Genomic DNA, 19,864 nt, shown 5'->3' with positions numbered 1-19,864 from the left:
AACATTTTCAAGTTATTTATTCATATGAAAAACATTTATTCTTTGGCATTTTTTTTAGTGGAACTTCTTTAGTAGTTGATAAAAAATAAAGCAAGGATTTTCTTTGACCAGACATATTCCAAAAGCAAGTGAGTTAGACAAAGGGTGGTTTTATTAATTAAGAATATTGTAGCATATGGTTGCATATAATTGCATTTGCATTTTCTAATAGTCATAAACATTACTTAATTGGGTTTGTGTTACTTGGATGCACGCAATATTATTGACAGCTTGTACTCAGGTTTTGGATCCTTGCAATTATACAACTCAAAACAATTCATCCGCTGCACAATATATTATTTTAAATTTATTTGGATACAAGTTAAAAATATATTTTTTTTAATAAATAAATAATTATTTTCAGTAAAAAAAATTTAAAAATACTTCTAAACTTATATTTAAATAGAATCTTTGTAAATTCAATCTCTGAAAAGTTATTTGTGTATACCTAATTCTCTTTTAATTTCAAATTTTATGTATAAAATTTCTTGTTGTAAGAAAAAGAAATTCTATACATTTCTGTGCTGTAATGTTCTTGATGAACCCAAACATGACTCTCTTTTTATAGTCCAGTGAAAAAATTGAAAAAGAATATTTTAACTTAACTATTAGTGTTTTGAACCGACTCTATGGTGAGAAATAATTAACTACTTTTTTATGGTGAAGATAAAATAATAAATATTTTTTTATAATATCACAAGACAAAATATTGATTTTTGATATTATATACAAACACATTAGTATATATCAATTATCTATTTAATCGGATGAGTGGCATAGTGCATATAGGTCATTCTCACGTTTTAATACACAATTAATGGAAATGGTTCTCACAAAACTTTAGAATTGAATGGGGAGAAATTATAATACAAGCACGTATATAATGGTCAGCATCATACACTTACATGTTGTATGGATAATTTAAATTGTTATTCATATCTAAATTACAACACATAACAAATATTTTAAAATCCAACACAATGAATCAACTACAAAATGTTATATATGTGCTTCAATACTTATAACAACAGAGTGATGAAAATAAATTCAAATCCAACAAATCAAAACTCATAAAAGTAACTAATTTATAAACTTGTTAGTTTGGTATCATCACTCTCTAAGACATATCAAAACAAAATATAAAAATTAAATATTTATATATAGTGATTTATCAAGTTGAAATAACATAAATAACATTTTATTATATAGCTATTTGAACATTATATTTTTTTACATATAATAATTTGCGTAATATTATTCAAATAATGCAATAATTTGTGCATAGTAAATTGTGTGGCATAAGTTTCTATTTAAAAATTATTACTATAAATTAAATAACATGCAATATTGGAACAAAATTTGATAGTCGCAAGAAACTCATACCTGTATTCAATTCCATAAATTTCTACCAATAAATATTTGTACTTGAATTCAAACTCAATATTCTATTCACTCTCGTTATATCGGATCAAGATCCAAATGTCATCTCCAAGTGTTTTATGTAGTATTTCTTAATAAAAAATGAGATACAGAGATAAACGTGTGACCAATATATTTATGGAATGTTGTATTTTAGGATGTGAAAAATTAGAGCATATTTTTATTATTTGGAACTTGGAAGAACAAAGGATATCTGTGTTTGTTTTAGTTATATGTTATACTACACACAATGAATACGAATCCTTTATCTATTTTGGTACTAAGAAAAACAAAAGAAAACTGATCCTTGATCCATAAACACACTCAAGAATGTTCCAATTCGCAGTATATTATGATGCATGTCACCCGAAATAACTATGGATTATAGATGTTAAATCAAACGTGTGTTGAATTCAAATTTTCAAATTAAAAAATATTCCAATTTATTTGATATTCTGAAGCAGAAAATTAGGCTTTCTTGCCTTTTGTATATGTGATTACATATTGGGTAAATCAGGCATGGAGACATTGTGGCAGCATATAATGTAAACAAATGCAAAGGCTCTTCTGCTGCGGACAAATGCAATATCCATTAGATTTTTACAATAAAGTAAAATCAGAGTCAACCTCTCAAGGACATTTGCTTTCTATGGTTAGATAGATTTTGTCAGAAGTTAGATACATACATCAGGAACAACTCAACTTTGTACTTTCATACACAGATAAATAGATAATGTGAAATTAATATGCCCGATTCATTCACTTGACCTCATTCATTTTTACACAAGGACCAAAAACCAAACAAAAGTGAAATACCCCTTTTCGGCCATTAAGCAAATTCCATTTTAAAATTAGATTCTTGCCTTGTCTTGATCCTCTTTTAAGGGTCCTCCATGTCCTAAACTTATATTGCATAATCTTTATTGGGACCCAAAACCTAAAGCTAATCATGCTTCCTATACATACACATATATATATATATAGTTAACAATGTTCCAAAGCCAACATTACACGTGCTTGACAATAAAAACAAATGGGCAAGTCTCCCGTGTTAGATTATACTTTCTCATAGGCCTTTCATTAACCAAATTCAGCCCAACAAAACTCAAGAAATAGACTAAAATATTAAATAAAAAAAACAAGATTTGAGAATAAATAGTAAATGAATTAAATTTTTTATTAATTTAGGATATTTTTAGAAATAAGTAAAAAAAATTAAAATATATTTATTAATCTTAAAAAATTATTTTTTCTTAATTTTGATGAATTAATTATTTAGTTATTATAACAAGGACTAGTAAGAAGAAGAAATGGTTGTGTACCGTTCAACCAACAATGTGACAACAATTAGACAATTTTTATATTAATATAAATTACTTAAAAATTATAGATTTCTTATCAGTTGGTTTACATTAATTATAAAGAATAAGCTCGAAGAGCAATGATAAATGAATTACATGGTCTACATAGATTTGATTTGGAAAAAAAAAGTAGGCATGATGAATGATTTGTGCTAATGAATCAACAAACAAGAATCTTTAGTGTGTTTTTATTTTATCTCATTCTTAGACAACTAAATGGAGAAGTATGTGAGAGGAAACTTCTAAATGAACGTACTTTTTTTCTCTCAGAAAACCAAACACACTATTAGTGAGGCAAAGGGAAGCTTTCTGAGGAACAGATGAGTTGGTGTGCCCTGATCTCTATCGAACTGATCATGTGAACCATTAGGCTGGAATTTGTGGCTGGTGGCATATCAAAGTTAGGATGTGGCCGTGCCGTTTGAGACATGTCCACACATGATAGTGTGAGCACACACGCAACATTCTGCATTCTGGTTTGGTGATGCTGTTGCTTTTGGATTATGGTGCCAGTAGTTGAAACTGCTTTGTCCCTTCATCTCATGCTTATAATATAGTTAGCTTAGCTGCTATTGTCACAACACTTCCATTCATCCGTCCATTTTATATGTAATCGTAATCATACTTTATAAATATTTGTGTCACTGCTAGCTACAATTATGAGACCCTAAACAGTTCACAGGTACTTTTTAATAATTATATATCTACGGGTTGCCTTTGGTTCAGGTTTATATATGAATCCAATAGCAATATTTATACACATAATAGCTTAATGTGTCTTTTTTTATAAACATTTTGTGCCAAGGATGGCTAGTATTTATCATGAATGATGATAGTGACTAAAATCTTCTCCTACCTAAAATTGGGCATTTGCGGATTGGAAGTATCTTGGAAGTTGAGTAAACATGCTAATCGTGGAATTGAATTGGTAAAGCCTATTTGTTTCTTTGTTTCTTCCATTCCTGAATAAGCTTCAAACTTCATTTAAAAAAATAAGTCATGTTCGTGACATAAGTTTTTCAACTGTCAAATATGAATTAAAGTAAACTGCATTTTGGTCTCTAGTAATTTGTTAATGGCAATTCGTTCTCTGAAAAATAAATGCCATTAGTTTAATAAACATGGAGAGTGACATCAATTTGGTCTTTTAAAAAAGTCACGATTAGTTTATTTGCTTGATAATAAAAGAATAATATCACTTTGATCTCCAAGTTGTAAATGTTAATTTAGTTCATCGATGATGAGAAATGACATCAATTTAACTTGTCAGCCCCTGTGATTTTGATGTCACTTTTCAACGATTGAAGGATTAAATTAATATCACTTGTTTTTAAGACTAAAGAGACCGTGTCAACCCTTTCAGAAAATAAAATAGATATATGCTTACTCTCAAATATATTAAACAAAAAGGAGTAGTGGTTGGAGTATCAACACGAAGAAATAACACTAAGAATTATAAACGAATTCTTGGATATGTTCGATTTGTATTATGAAATTCTGAAATTTTAATTATGCAGAATGAATGTATCCTAGAAGTTCAATGATCATGCCAGATTTTCTTTAAACTGGGTTAGTTGTTTCTAAGCTTTGAAATATGAAAAATAAGCGTGGCTTAAGTTCTTGGCCACCGTTTACTCAAAAAAAAAAAGAAGAAAAAAAAAGAGTTCTTCGCCACCTACTATGTATCATAATCTATAGTTTTCTGTTTATCGGAAGTTTCATTAGTTACTTACAAAATAAAAATGGGCCGAATCAATCAATTCAGATAAAAAAAACCACTCCAGATAAAAGAAAAGAAAAAAAAAATAGCAAGTCCAATACCCAATATCAGAGTAAATTTTGATCATATTATTGAGCTGATCAGGTATCAACCTGGATAACAATTGGAAATCCTTTTATCTATAATATGATATAAAATGATACTTTTTTTTAATAACTTTTGGTTTCAACTTTTTTTTAGATAGCTTTTTTTTAGATATTTATATTTTTATATTATGTTTTAATTTTTTTTCACTAACATGTATCTCTTAAAGATAAAATAAATAAACAAATATATATATAATAATTATCTATTTTATATATTTATTTATTTATAATATAAAATTCAAATTATGAACTATTACGTTGACATGCAAGTTATCGTAAAATTAATATCACATACAAGTTGTCTTATCAACATTTTTATTTATGTGTCAATATTTCTCCATCTCTTCACAATTTTCATCTAATTGTCAGTAATTAATGTCTAAGTTTATTGTTGATATAGCTAGCCAAAAAAGTCATATTGTTAAGTTTGGTTTAATATGGTCAAACTACTTAGTTTGTTCAGTTGTGTTATAAAAGATCTATTAGTTAAACTACATGACAACAAATGGTGTTGTTATGTTGCATTGTTGTGATGTTGAGCATTGATAAATTGTGTTGTTCATATATTAAGTTTTGAATGATAAGTTATAAATCCAAGTTGTATGTTAATATGTGCCGCTATATAAGACATTTGGACATAGTTATGTTGAGATGACAATTTTGTGTTGTTTAGTTGTGAGTTGTTGTGTTGTTCATGATTGTTATAGTGTTGGTGTGATGAAGTTGTTGTATCTTATTTATATATTTTGTATTGCTTTATTATGTATAAGTATATCCTTACATTTTTTCTTGGTGTTAGACTGTGATGATTATATTATTATGAGAGCATGATAGAATTAGGCCGAAGGATGAATTAAATGTCTTGACTATCATGTTGGAGATGATGGTGTTGTGTTAGTGGTTATTTTAACACAACTTGTATAATAAATGTTTGACCGATAATTTTAGATTTATATTTACATTTTTTTTATCACTAGATATATGTGTATACAAGATCATCTTGTAGTCTCAGTAACGGACTTTTATGTTTTAAGTTGATTTTTTTTCTCCCTCTCTATATATTGTTGCATATATATTTAAAAATTTATTTACACGAAAATTTTATGTAATTAGATTTATATTTTTCGCTGCTTAATTGATGAACAAATTACTAAGATTAAGAAAAATAACTAATATGATTACTTTTAATTAATTTTTTCACAAGTTTAAACTTTATTTTAAATATAATAGTTATTTTAAGTAATTATTATACTTAATGATAGTTAAAAATAAACACAAAAGAAATAGAGTTAATAATAATTAAAATATGTAAAATAAATCTAAGTATTAAATAATTTTAAAATTTAATAATGATTACTTATAATTAATATGAAAGAAAAAAATAATTTAGTGGTATAATTAGGATAGAAGCAGTAAAATTCAGAGGTTGGGCAGAGAAAGAGGGAGAAGTGGGGTAGTGTACTGTACTGTTTTGTGCAGGCGGCAATGTGTGTACGTATGCTGCAGAGGTGCTGTGTATGTGTAATTGTGTATCCCTCTCCCACACGTACGCACATCCTCCCTCCCACACGCTTTTTCTTCTCTTCACGCGCTTTCTTTTCGATTTGAACCCCACGCTGGATCTCGTGTTCTTTGCTTCGCGCCATAGATCCCCACAATTTTTTTTCTGCACGTGCCTTCTTCAATCCATGCCACAACCCCAAAGATATCAACTTTACTCCATTTCACGAGATGGGTATTTCACCTCTTCCCACTTCTGCTTCAGAACCTTCTTTCTCTGCTCACAAAACCATGATTAACACAACTCATTTCCTCACTTACTTCTATTTGTTCATCTACATTTTGCTTTCTTCTGGAGTCATTTTGTACAACAAGGTATATATCCACTTCATTTTTTGGGTTAAACTAGTTTTTAGTTTACTTTTAGTTAAAGCATTACTAATATAGTATCTTTTTTTTTTTTTTTTTTTTTTTTTTTTTGCAGTGGGTTTTGTCTCCAAAGTACTTTAACTTTCCGCTTCCTATAACACTCACCATGATTCATATGGGCTTTTCTGGGACCGTGGCATTTTTTCTTGTTCGGGTCTTTAAGGTGTGTTATTGCATCTTGCTGTGTTGTACTTTGGGAATATGCTACTTTTTGCTGATTTGTGGTCAATTTTATTGCCTCTTATAGTCAATGTTGGCTTTATTTTGACCAAAAGGTTGTTGAATTGTGTGCTGAATTTGTAGAGAGGATGTTACTGTGCTCTTGGGTGGAATGTAGGCTTTGATCTTGATCGCATCTAGGGCCTAGGAGCACCTCTATCATTTTCAGTTTGTTAGTGTTACCACAATTTTATTTTTCTTTTCTCTTGTTGGGGGCATCTCAATGATGTGATTTCTGAAACCTTATTTTTATACATACATCATACATGTATGTGTATTTGTTGATTTTAGTGTTTCACTTTCATTAGGACGCGATCCTCGCGCCATTCGCAAAGCCCCTCCTCTGTACTAGAGCTTTTACTGCCGTCCTTCCACTCTTATTTTAATCACTTCCACTGTCTGAATTTGATTGGTATTATTACCTTAATTTATATTGTTTTTCTCTGCATTGCAGGTTGTATCCCCGGTCAAAATGACATTTGAAATGTGAGTCTGCCTTTGGGTTGAAGCCTTTTTAAGCTTGTTCTCCTTGGACCAACTTATTTCTTAAACACTTTCTTCTATTGCAGATATGCAACTTGCGTGATACCAATAAGTGCCTTCTTTGCATCAAGTCTTTGGTAAGCAGTAAGCACTACAACATGGACAAACTGAAGCTTTTCTGAATTGGGAATAACTTAATCCTCTGATTTGATAATGGGAGATATTTCTGTCGCTTGTATTTTCTAACTCTGTATGATTCGACAAGTGTATGTGAAAATTTAGTGAAATCTCAAAACTATCATTATTATGTTATTCATCTAAAATTTAGCTCAGTCTGGTGTGGTTCATTCTACTTGATTGGTCTTGGATGGTTCTTGACTGTGGTTTTTTTCTCTAGCAGTTTAGGGACCTAACCAGTTTCCAATTTAACTAATCAGTTTGATCTGTTTTTCAAAACTGTTTTATTGTAACCCCAGAGGACTTTCTAATCTTAGGTGGATCTTCTTTATTGCTCTATTTTCATGCTTATACCTTGTGTAATATTGTTTTTCTAAACAATATGTTTATGGTTTTTTCAGGTTTGGTAACACAGCTTATTTGCATATTTCTGTAGCTTTTATCCAGATGCTCAAAGCTCTGAGTACGTTTTTAACAAACTTGACATGCTTTGCTTACTTGTCTGTGTGATGTTTTCTTAATTCTAAAACTTGATATTTCAGTGCCTGTGGCTACATTTCTTGTGGCTATTATGTGTGGCACCGACAAAGCAAGGTGTGATGTGTTCTTCAACATGTTGCTGGTCAGTGTCGGAGTGGTCATTTCTTCCTATGGAGAAATCCATTTTAATGTAGTTGGTACAGTTTACCAGGTCACCGGCATCTTTGCTGAAGCTTTTAGACTGGTCTTAACACAAGTCCTTTTACAGAAGAAGGGCTTGAATTTAAATCCTATTACAAGCTTATATTACATAGCTCCATGCAGGTATATTCTGAAGATTTCTTCAACTAGTTTTCTGTACAGATAAATAATAATTAAGTGATTCAGTCTTTGCTGTGGTCTTATTAACTTACCTCGACAGATTTCTCTGTTCCTCACTAACCAAGTAACCATACAATTCATGCTCTTATGGATCGGGGAATAACTTTTATCAATGTTGATATATTTTTCTCTATATATACAGTTTAGTAGATAATTCTGTTGTTAATACTGATTTTTTTGTAATGTACCTGCATAACATGCACACTTGTGAGTAATATGAAATATGCACCCTTTCTTGTATGTATATATGTATATATCTGATTTATCTTTATTAATGTTATTATGTTAAAAGAATATGTGATGTATGGAGTATCAATTCTTGCACATCAACAAACCCCAACATCCCATGTGATCTGATCATTTTGTACTTTGTTATATGCAGTTTTGTGTTTCTCTTTGTGCCTTGGTACCTACTGGAAAAGCCCATGATGGAAGTTTCACAGATTCAGTTCAATTTTTGGATCTTCTTTTCCAATGCTCTGTGTGCTCTAGCCTTGAATTTTTCCATTTTCTTAGTAATTGGTAGAACTGGGGCTGTAACCATCCGAGTTGCTGGAGTGCTTAAAGACTGGATATTAATAGCCCTTTCAACCGTTATATTTCCAGAATCGACAATCACTTGGCTGAATATAATTGGCTATGCTATTGGTAAGTTTTGTTTGAAATGATCAAATATTTTTTAATCTTCCTCCATCCTCATCCTTACATATTTTTACCTGCAGCACTATGTGGAGTTGTGATGTACAATTACATAAAGGTTAAGGATGTCCGAGCCTCTCAATCACCTGAAACTATTCCAGATCGAATCACAAAGGTATCTTCTTGACATAATTAGTATTTATATTCGAGTCAATGTGAACTTATTATGCATGGTAGCAACTAGCAAGAGTAAGATCATGAAATTTTTCTTGCTCACATTTTAGCAGTCATTTTAATTCTAGTTTCTTAATCTGGTATCATCAAAATCGATTGACATACAGGACTGGAAATTCGAGAAGAGGTCATCTGATTTTTATGTGCCAGATAGTGTTAGTAACAATGGGGGAAGTGGTGGAGGCAATGGTTCTCTTTCTGATATAAACATTGATGAAGAAGCACCGCTAATTTCTTCATCAAGGTTGTCTCATATTGGACGCATGCAGCTAACAAACTATGCAACAGGAAAATAAAAACCAAATACAAGATTCATTTTGGAGAAAGAACAAGAAAGAGGAAGATGGGTCAAATGCACCATTCCTCTATTCTTTTGAAATAGTATGCTCTATAACCGAATCATGGATGCTTGCTCTTTGTAATCACATTCATGCGTTGATCCGTGATTTCAGACCACAATGGGGGACCAATTCTCCTCTAAATTCCTATAATAATCGATTTTAATTCGTAACCAGCATTGGTGGCACAAAACTGAAAGCACTGGTTGGTTTTCTTCGAAAAGGTGGGGGGTGTAGAATAACTTTACTCCCTTGAGCGGATTTAGTTAACTTATAAGTCAAAGTCAAGGTTCAAAAGCAATTTTCAGATACCATGAGTCCTTAATAGAAAGAAAAAAATAAAACCAATTTGATTAATATGATTGGCACCATAAATTTTTTAAATCAATTCTAACTCAAACTAGAGATGCAAATTCAAATTGAATCTATATTAATATATAAAAGAAATATTCCTTTTTAGTAACTAATTTGATTTTCACATTTAATAGATTATTAAATCTTTCTATTGTTAAAAAAATTTAATAAATTAATAATTTTTTTTAATAACTATCATTCTCTTTTAATAATTACTTTATTATTTTTGTTATTTAATAATCTCAATTTTATTTTATTTTTTATTTTTAAAATAAAATATAGAAGCAAGATCTCACTAGTTTCAATTAAATGACTAAAGAAACTAGTAAGGGATTGGTTCTTTTACCTGTGGTTTGGTCAAAACAAAACCAAAAAAAAAATATGTTCATTGTCACATGCCTACATGGACTTGGCACCATCTATATTAATATATAAAATAGATATCCTTTTTAGTAATTACTTTTATTTTTATATTTAATAAATTATTATATTTTTTATTATTAAAACATTGGTATTTTTATTAAATTCAAGATTGAGATTTAAAGACAAACTGCAATACTAATTGAACTAATATGCTTTTATTATTTAATTTTATATTTTTTTATTTCTCAATCTCACTAGTTCATATAATCACGTTATATTTTGTAACTCCAATTTGAAAGAATTTTTTAATCGATGTACACGTTCATTGTGTTATTGTGAAACCGTCAAATATCATCTTACTTTCAACATGTATTTTATTTATTTAGTAATGAATAGTGTTCTTTTTTTAATGAAAAGTTTAGAATAAGGTATTGATTCCATGCAATCAAACCAACAGTTACAATGTTATTTATGTCTAGTAAAGTTACGCAGTACCAGTAAATAACAATCCCAGTTTAATGTTCTGGTTGTAGGGAGATACCCTTGGTCCTCGATTTTAATTTAAAGAGTAGAGCAACTAGTCTTGCACGTTGTTTCTCATTCAAAGATGGGTTAGGTAACCGGATAATACGAGAGAAACAGACCGTACAAATATTACGATCTGCAAATGAATTGCTCCTGACAATCCATGACTACAATAGGACTGGCGACAAACAACCCATCATATAAATGATGACTAAATGCACGTTTGGGTAGTACTTATTTCAGGAATATATATATAGTTTATACATTCTATTAAAATGATAAAAAAAAAAGTTATCTAAAATAAGTTAAACGAAACAAATCAAGTAAAGGGACTTAATATGAACAACTGCAAGCCCAACTCTGAATGTAATTTACAAAACAAATCCACCAAACAGTTTCGAATGCAAGCATATTACAGGATAAAAAAAATAACGAAGACGGAGAAATCTCCTTTGAATTAGACATATACAGAACGAATTTCACAGTATTACTTTCTCTCTAGTCCTACACTTTTGGAATGTTACATAAAGAAACATGGCACTCAAGAAAAGCAGAAGGCTCTCGTGTGATTTAACATAAAATCACAAACAGGGTATGCAAGTGTTTATATGTTTAATTTAATTAATTGAAGAGACCAAAATAATGCCACCAGACAGCAATCCTCTAACTTTCCATTAACGAGAACAAGAATCAAGTTGGTAGGACTAGGGAAGTTCACTCTTGTTCAAATATAAGAATTAATCAAAATGATCTCCACTCCTTGCATACAAGAGCCTCCTGGTGGGAACTGGAGGTGCCAATCCGGGGATATCCCTAATATCTTTGTTGTGGGGATTCACAATCTACAAAAGATATTGCCAGTTAAATTAGAAGCTTAAAGTCAGCATTGTACACAAATGATACATTTAATAGTGAACAACTAAAATTCAATGTGTCGAAAAGTTATTGAACATTAGCATTTCAATAGGGAATCACTAGTGTGGATCATCATACAATATTAAGTTCTCACCACTTTAGTGTTGTATAATGAATTAATGATTTACCAAATTAAGTTATTTCAAAGATATCCTGTAAGAATGCTTCTTTGAAATAAATTATTGGGAGCATCTTAGTTTAACTTCCCAAAACCTGTAACATTATTTGAGAAGAAAAAGATTTCCACATCGCAACAAATTCATCAACGTAATGGATGAAATGAACATGATACCTTCACGACAATAATGGCAATTACACCACAGACGATAAGGAACAGGAAAAGCATGATGCACTTGTCTGTAGCTACCTGATAACAAGGAAAGACAATTTAGTTCCAAGACACCGATTTGACGGAAAATAAATAGAGTGCATGGAAGCAATGAAAATGAAGCAACCTGTCTACCAATCTCCTTAACAAGTTGGGAGGCCTTCTTAATTGAGAACTGAATTGAATCAAGCTCATTAACAATACGGCCCATTTGTTCAGTCTGCATAATTTATATAGACAGAAACAGAGGTCAAATTTGCTATGACTTGCTCTTCCCTTCATATAGCATGCTCAATGTAGATCAGACTTACTTGGCCTTTCAAGGTAGTAGCAGTTTGGGTGCCAACTTCAATTGTTTGATGTACAACCTACATTTTGGCAGGGGTAAGAACAAAGGTCCAGGATCAATAGAGGTGTAAGTAATCAAGTATATGTGACCCACCTGCTTAGATCTCTCAATAGCCTGATCAGTTTCATCCATTGTCTTCGTCCCAGCATTGATAAGTTCTTGATTTGACATTTCTATAATAGAAGCCATACAACATTATTGCTCAGATAAATGTTACTAGTTTCTACTTACTACACATAAAAACATAAATAAAGCATATAGAGACTGCATTTGGTTATTATGACATAAGCACTAGAGTACTTGGAAGAACTTGTGAAAATAGCTTATGATATGTTTACAAGTTATTTTACATGGCCATAATATACTAATCAATTCTATTGGAGACTGGTTACAACAGAAACACATATATACAGTGAAATCAATTTCAATATGACAAAGTTCTAATATCACCTCATTGCACTAGTTACAAATTCCACTGAACATCTTACCTGATGCCAGTCGAACATTTTCTTCAGCTGTAGGTTCACTTGCTCCGGCTCCATTGTCAAAGAGTTCAAGTTTTTTATTTCCAATGGTATTCATGTACCTGTTAATCATTCAAGTGATATTATAAATCCTCCTCTCAAATAGGCCAAGCCGCGCAGCAGGAAAAAACTGTTATTTAGCAGTAGAAATCTTCCACAAAGGAGACTAAATTTTTCTTTATTGGTACTGCTAACACAGAGTAGACTTTTATCATGAATTCATGAATTTAGAAAGTTGAATATGCCCATAAAGAAAATTGGTATTAATAATATGATCTGTTCCATAACCTTCAAGAGAACCAATTGTGTGTTAAAAACAGAAATGGAAGAGTAAAGATGAACTTACGTTTTTCTCAGTGCCACATATGAGTTTAGCTCCTTGATCTGCAATTAGAAAAAATAAAGAGTTGGCTGTTAGTTTACATGGACATGGAATGTACAACAAACATGGACAATCCTCAGACAATCAAACTTTTTTCTGACCATCTGGAAATCACTTTATTTGATGTCTTGACAATACCCAGAAAGTAATCGCCAATGGTTTGCAAACTATTTATAAAGTTGTTACATGTCAAAAACAGAATAAGCAGGAATGTCAATTCACAACACATAAATATCGTGCCCCTTCCAAACTTTGAAGAGTTAGATACAAGATTTTCAGCATGAGCAAAGAAAGGAAAAAGGGAAAAGGGGGGAAGAAAAAAAACAGGGTGTTCAGGGTATTGACCATTGATTGCTTTTCATCATTGAGTTGCTTGTTCACTTCTGGGGCATTTCTTCCCTCTTCATCTTTAATTTCACGATCAAACTCCTTTATCAACCTGAAACCATTAATAACAACATTTCATATTCTAAGAATGCAAGTAATATATTCCAAAGGAAATTATCAGTGACAAGCAAAATTTCCACCATGCCAACCTACAAGGAAGAGAAAAAGTGATATTTTGAATAGAGTTTGCATTTTCCGTCTCATCCACAGTTTTTTTTTTTTTTTTAATCTCATTCGGAGAGCTGCAATTTCCACTGAGTGATACCAAGATTAAAATTACATAAACGCATGTCTTACCTTTTGCACTCCCTCATCTTATCCGTGAGTTCTTCCAACTGATTACCTTGTCTTTTGGCATCTTTAATCTTATCCAGCTTCTGGAAGCCATTTCTGGATACAAAAGGTAAACCTTGTCAACAATAAATAAACTAAGTAACACAACACAGATCATCCACATTTCAACAGACATCTCCAACTGCTAACAAAACAGGATCTATTTACAAAAAAGAACATATTAAGCCCGAATTCTTTCATTCCCTCCTCCATGAATTGATATTTGATAACTAAGAACGTCGCACCAGCTAAGGACACATTATTAGGAGACTAGACTGGAAGAGAAGTACAAGTAAACCATAAATCACGTGTATATAATAAAGGAGGATAACATAAGTACATAACCATAAACCACCATCAACTGGTTCAACCCATCATAGGGTGAAAGAGGGCAACCTAGGTCATCCGACACAGTAATATCCACAGTTTCAAGAGATCAGATATAAACCACAGTGACAACACAAAAATATGAGAACCGGTGAAATAAAAAAAATTATAAAAAAAAAAAAAAAGCAAACTCCCCCTAGAGTCTCACTACTCCTTAAAACTCCTCTGCATAATCCCTTAAACAGAAAAAGTTCAAATACGACAAAAACCTAAAGGGTAAACAACACCAACTCTGAACACACTCTCAACAATCAATTGTAAATTACATTTGACAGTATAATCCCCAATGTTAAGAAGAATCACGAAATCACAACCTATAACCCCAACAACATAATAGTTAATGAAATTAATTGTTGATGTATGAGACGGAGTAGGGTGATAATAGAGAATTAAGAGAGGGCTTACGCGAGGGCTCGAAAGTTGTCGCGAATTTCGCCGTGGATCTGCTCGACCTGAGGAGTCATCTGCAAGTTGGAGGCCATAAGTGCCGGAGATTAAGTCTGCCCCCAAAATCCCGGCAAGAAGTGAGGTCGGAGAGAAACCCTAAGTGGTCGGTGAGAGAAGACGATGGAGCATAACAATTGTGAAGGGGAATAGAATGTGGGAGGGTTTGAATGGAATTGAAAATTGAAGGAATGAATCGCGTGGAAAAGAAAGAGAAGAGAGTCACAATCACAACACACGAAACAGAAACACAACACAACACAACACAACACAACGAGGAAGAAAGTTCGAGCTGTGCTGTGGAATGCGGTGGAACATGGCAATTAGGAAAAGGGTACCGTTGTCATATCTTATTTTATTCTTTATTCTTTATTTAGAAAATGTTTCCATACAAGATTATAAGTTTTTTTTTTTATAAAAAATACTTTTTATTTTTGTACAGAAACTCTTATGAATTTTAGTTAAATTCAAGATGAATTTTAATATTTGAAAGATCGTTACAGAATCAAAAATTTGAAAATAATGTCATTAATAAAAAATATTTATGTTATATTATCAAAGAAAACAATGTCATTTGTCATTTATCTATATCGGACTTTATCAATTTATCTTACTGTATTTGGATAGTAATGATAGGTGGGACACTCTATAAAGAAAATGATTGGAGGACATTTTTCTATCCTAAATATTTTATTAAGTTTACTATTTGAGTTTCATGACTATGAGCTTCAGTATAAAAAATTTACACAATAATCAACTAATTAAAAATAACATTTGATATAACTTTTAAAATAAAAATTATAAAATTTAATAAGTTTCTTATATAAAATAATTTATAATTAAATAAAATATAAAGTTATTGTATATTATCTGTGTGTGATTTATTCCTTTTTATTTTTCTATTTTAGTATGCTATTTATTATATTTTTCTTTATTTTCTCTTCACAAGTATATTCAATTGTATAATAATTATTTTTTAAGTCATGTAATTTCTTTTATTAGTCATTAGAACTAAAAAAAAAAAGGGTATAATATACTAATTAATTCAAAAGGTACACATGCATGAAACATACTAGAAGTTGGGGTTTGTTTGCATAAAAACTAGAAAATTAATCATTATAACTTGCAATAAAAACTACGCATTCCAATAAAAATAAATATAAAGTAGATTATTTAAAATCAATTTTATGAAAAGTCTAAACTAAATGGGTAAATGGGTTTAAAAATTTAGAATTTACAAAAATCAAATGTGCAAAATAAAGTTATAAAAATGGATTTGATGAAAATAAGTTATATTTTTTTTATAAAAAAAATTGGGTTAATTCCAAATTATATGAAATGAGAGATGGTTGGTAAGTGTAATTTGATTGTTTAATTAAAGTAGGAAGTAGCAAGAAATAATGAAGTGGAATGCGCTGTGTGTGGGCCTCACTGCCTTAATCTTTGTCTTTTCCTCTGCTCTCTGCCATTCATATGAATGAACCATAAGCAAAGCTTTTTAGCTCACATTTCACTTTCACTTTCAACTCAAATTTCAAATATTACCATTAACTCAACTAAGCCCAAAATATGTTTTCAATTTTTGGTTGTTTCATTAATTAGTTTAATTTAACATATTTAAAAATGAGCAATGTTTTAATAAACAACCAATTTCTTAGTTTCTTTTGCTTCAAGCTGTGTGAGTACTTGCGTTTTTATTAAACCTTAAACCCAAAATTCATATATTTGATTTTATTAATTGTTTATGTCTTTTAATTTATCCTTTTCATATTTATTTTTAAATTAAATTAAAAATGTTAATGTGTAATATTTTTATTTTTATCACTAACTAAAACATGCATAAAATATGAATTTTATAGAAGTTATTAAACATATAATAGTGTATAAACTGCATCAAACTCATCAGTGCTATGCCTTAAAAAAATAAAATGCAGTACTATGAACTAGTATTTTATTTAGTTCAATTTGATCTCAGTTATATTCCTCAATTAAATTATGATTCCATTCTCCTCCGGCCTCAAAATCATCTTTGACTACAGAATCACATATCTCAAAAGTTATATTTTTTGGACTAATTTTCATAGGACTACTAATAGTATTTTTTTTAAAAGCTTCCTTTTTAATACCTTCTTTATTATAAAGGGGATTGTATATAATTTTTTTTTAAATAATAACTATAAAGAAAAGAGAAACAATAAAAGAGAGATTGAATAGTATCAATAAAAAAAAATCAACATTTTTTTTGAAACAGTTAAATAGTAGCAATACTATAAGAAAGTAAACAAAAAGTAAAATATGAACTTTTTATACCAGTTCTTTTCAGCTACCGATATTATGTCAAATTCTTGATCAACTTGATCAAATTTTATTATCTTTAACAAAGATATGAGTATTCTTTTATAAGTCATTTTTATCTCGATCTATGTATTCTTTGACTTGCTTCTTTAAGCAACTACTCAAATATTTTTTTAATATAAAATATTTCAAAACTTTAACAACCAAATATTATTTTACAATTAAGTCTCTTCATGCTAAAAACAACTAAGTATTCTTTAATAGTCAAACATCTTCAAGATCAAAATAATAATACAAAGTTAATAATATTGTTTCATCTTACTGTCAATATATGATACAACCAAATAAGTATAAGACTTTTTACAAAAAGAAATGTACAACGACGTTTGTGTAAATTAGTCTCCTTTCTATCGCTTTTCTTTTTCAAATCTTTAAATTTCTTTATATAGGTGCTTCATGAAAATGACTGTATACAAATTATTGAGCGACTCTCACAAGTTTGTTTCGTCTATTTTCATCTTTGTTTGATGTAGATAGAAGTGTCTAGTAATGCATTAAATGTATTTCACCAAGTTATACTTTTATTTAATAAAATAAATTACTTTTTTTATTAGCTAAAAGAAATGTATTAAGGAGGCACTAGGGATGCCAAGCCCAAATACAAAATGTTGAGAAATAAGAAAGAAGTTACAAATAGTCTTAAAATACTCCAAAGTTATATGTTCCTATCATGAGTAATACAAATTTCAGTTGCAATGTGGTATAAAGCACGTCTCCCACATGACCCATTGCATGTTAATGATGACATTGATGTGTCCTACTGTAATCATTGAGTGATCAATTACACAGAAGCCTATAGAGTCTGTCATCCACGTGTCCAATTTCTATCATCCCTAATATGTTGAAACTCAAACCACAAGGCAATATAACCCCTTACTTCCCATAAAGAATTACCAAGGGAATTCCATCTTGTTTACAAATTACAGTGCTAGGATACACGCTGATACAAGAAATAGGATCCATAAGCCAATTAATATACAATAATTGATCCCTCTTCAAATCCACACACACAACCATTTCCAAGATCGATATTTAATGGCCTAAAAAAGTTCCATTATATCCGGCATCCCATTATTAAAAGCAATACGGTTCCTGTGAAGCCATAAACTCCATATAACAAAAATCCAAATAGTTGTGAATATCCTTCCTTGCTTCTTCCCAAATGCAAATCCACCCATACTTAACAATAATTCATCCAAACCATTAGGCAAGCACGCTGAAATACCAAGCCAATGAAGGACCAAATACTTGATTTTACATGAAATTCTGCAGTGTAAAAAAAAGATGACATACATTCTTTGCCTCATTATTACATAAAGCGTAAAAATTATTAATAACAGGAGTACCAAGCCTTGCTAAACTTGCTCAAACTGATAGCGAATTCAACAATAATTGTCACGCAAGAACAATTGTTTTCTTTGGAGCTTTTGCCTTCCAAATGCATCGAAAACTTTATCTTAAACAAATGAACTATGCTTGTGTTAGTCTAAATAAACTTTTTCTACAATTTTTTGTGCTTCCTACATTTTTTTTCCATGTTTTATGGGATATGCTAATCATTTTTTGAATAACATTTTTTTTATTTTCTTTGTTAAGAAGTTGTGTAGACAAAGATGATTTTTTAGACATCATAAATAATGCAAATACAAAGCATTTATCTTACAAAAAAAATGTTTCATCTATGAGACTTAATATCCTAATAATCGATTTGTCTTAATAGATCATCTTATCTCTATTTGACTTAAAATTTGATATGAAAAACTTTTTTCTTATAAAATGTGTATATTTATTATCATCAAAACTTAAAGTCTAAGATATATAAGATCATCTTTTTATTTAACAATAATATTTATTATAACAATAAGAATACTAGTAGTATTTTTAAAAAAATCTTTCTTTTGGACATATTCTTTATTATAAAGGAGTTTGTATATAAATTTTACTAAATAACAACCTAAATATGTTATTATTTAATGAGATGCACATATAATTTATTCAAATATAATTACTGAGTCGGATAAATTTTGAAAAAATACATTTAACGTTAGCTTTATTGAACACGTGGATATCAAACTATGATATTAGCCTCACTAATACCTAAATTTGTAATAAACAACTCAAAGTGAACAAATTTTTGGCTTTCTTATTTGTATTTTTAAAAATTATTTTCTAATTAAAGGGCATGTTGTTAAAATATTAAATAATTTTATACTTAAAAAAAATATAAAGGTTCAAAAACAAAAAGTGGGACACAAATCCTCTCCGGTTAATAAGTGTTCAGTTTTATAATCCTTAATCCCATTGTTGATATATGAGGGGGAGATTTACTCATTTAAAAAAGTAAGTTTATTTAAATTTATTTTATTTAATAATTCATATTTTATATTAAAATTTAATAATTTAATAATTTAATTAAATTTTTTTAATGTATAGATTAAATATGTACATTTTTAAAAATTAAAAACTATTTAGTATTTTATTTTATTAATTCAAATTAATGTATAAAATATTTTTATAATTATTTGTCAATTTAAATTAATAAAATAAAATATTAAATAGTTTTTAAAAAAATTTAAAATCTTTCAGATTTGATAATATGTATTAAAAATTTTTAATTTAACAATTGAATTATTAAAATTTAATATAAAATATA

At 29.7% G+C, this 19,864-nt stretch overlaps 2 protein-coding genes across 4 annotated transcripts; one reads left to right on the top strand and one right to left on the bottom strand.

Moving 5' to 3' along the window:
• Window positions 1–6,115: 6,115 nt before the first annotated feature.
• Window positions 6,116–9,741, top strand: LOC109808473 (putative sugar phosphate/phosphate translocator At1g48230). Of its 3 annotated transcripts, XM_020371495.3 has the most exons (9): window positions 6,116–6,560; window positions 6,670–6,777; window positions 7,288–7,319; window positions 7,403–7,453; window positions 7,895–7,956; window positions 8,036–8,297; window positions 8,737–9,002; window positions 9,077–9,168; window positions 9,335–9,741. In XM_020371495.3, exons 1-9 carry the CDS (start codon window positions 6,417–6,419, stop codon window positions 9,521–9,523), a joined length of 1,206 nt encoding a protein of 401 aa, XP_020227084.1. In that variant the 5' UTR covers window positions 6,116–6,416; the 3' UTR covers window positions 9,524–9,741. The 3 variants fall into 3 exon arrangements, with proteins under 3 accessions (XP_020227084.1, XP_020227087.1, XP_020227086.1); XM_020371498.3 differs by lacking the exons at window positions 6,116–6,560; window positions 6,670–6,777 and adding an exon at window positions 6,831–7,005; XM_020371497.3 differs by lacking the exons at window positions 6,116–6,560; window positions 6,670–6,777 and adding an exon at window positions 7,024–7,178.
• Window positions 9,742–11,126: 1,385 nt separating this feature from the next.
• On the bottom strand, window positions 11,127–15,195 carry NPSN13 (Putative plant snare 13). The gene is made up of 10 exons (XM_020372820.3): window positions 14,818–15,195; window positions 13,990–14,082; window positions 13,651–13,744; window positions 13,270–13,307; window positions 12,888–12,985; window positions 12,493–12,572; window positions 12,362–12,418; window positions 12,178–12,270; window positions 12,015–12,089; window positions 11,127–11,649 (listed from the first exon to the last, which is right to left on the bottom strand). Exons 1-10 carry the CDS (start codon window positions 14,892–14,894, stop codon window positions 11,545–11,547), a joined length of 810 nt encoding a protein of 269 aa, XP_020228409.1. The 5' UTR covers window positions 14,895–15,195; the 3' UTR covers window positions 11,127–11,544.
• Window positions 15,196–19,864: the final 4,669 nt, after the last annotated feature.

Source organism: Cajanus cajan, chromosome 5 (assembly GCF_000230855.2).
Source record: "Cajanus cajan strain Asha chromosome 5, NIPB_CcT2T_4, whole genome shotgun sequence".
NCBI classification, from domain to species: domain Eukaryota; kingdom Viridiplantae; phylum Streptophyta; class Magnoliopsida; order Fabales; family Fabaceae; genus Cajanus; species Cajanus cajan.
This window is presented reverse-complemented; position numbering and strand designations above follow the sequence as displayed.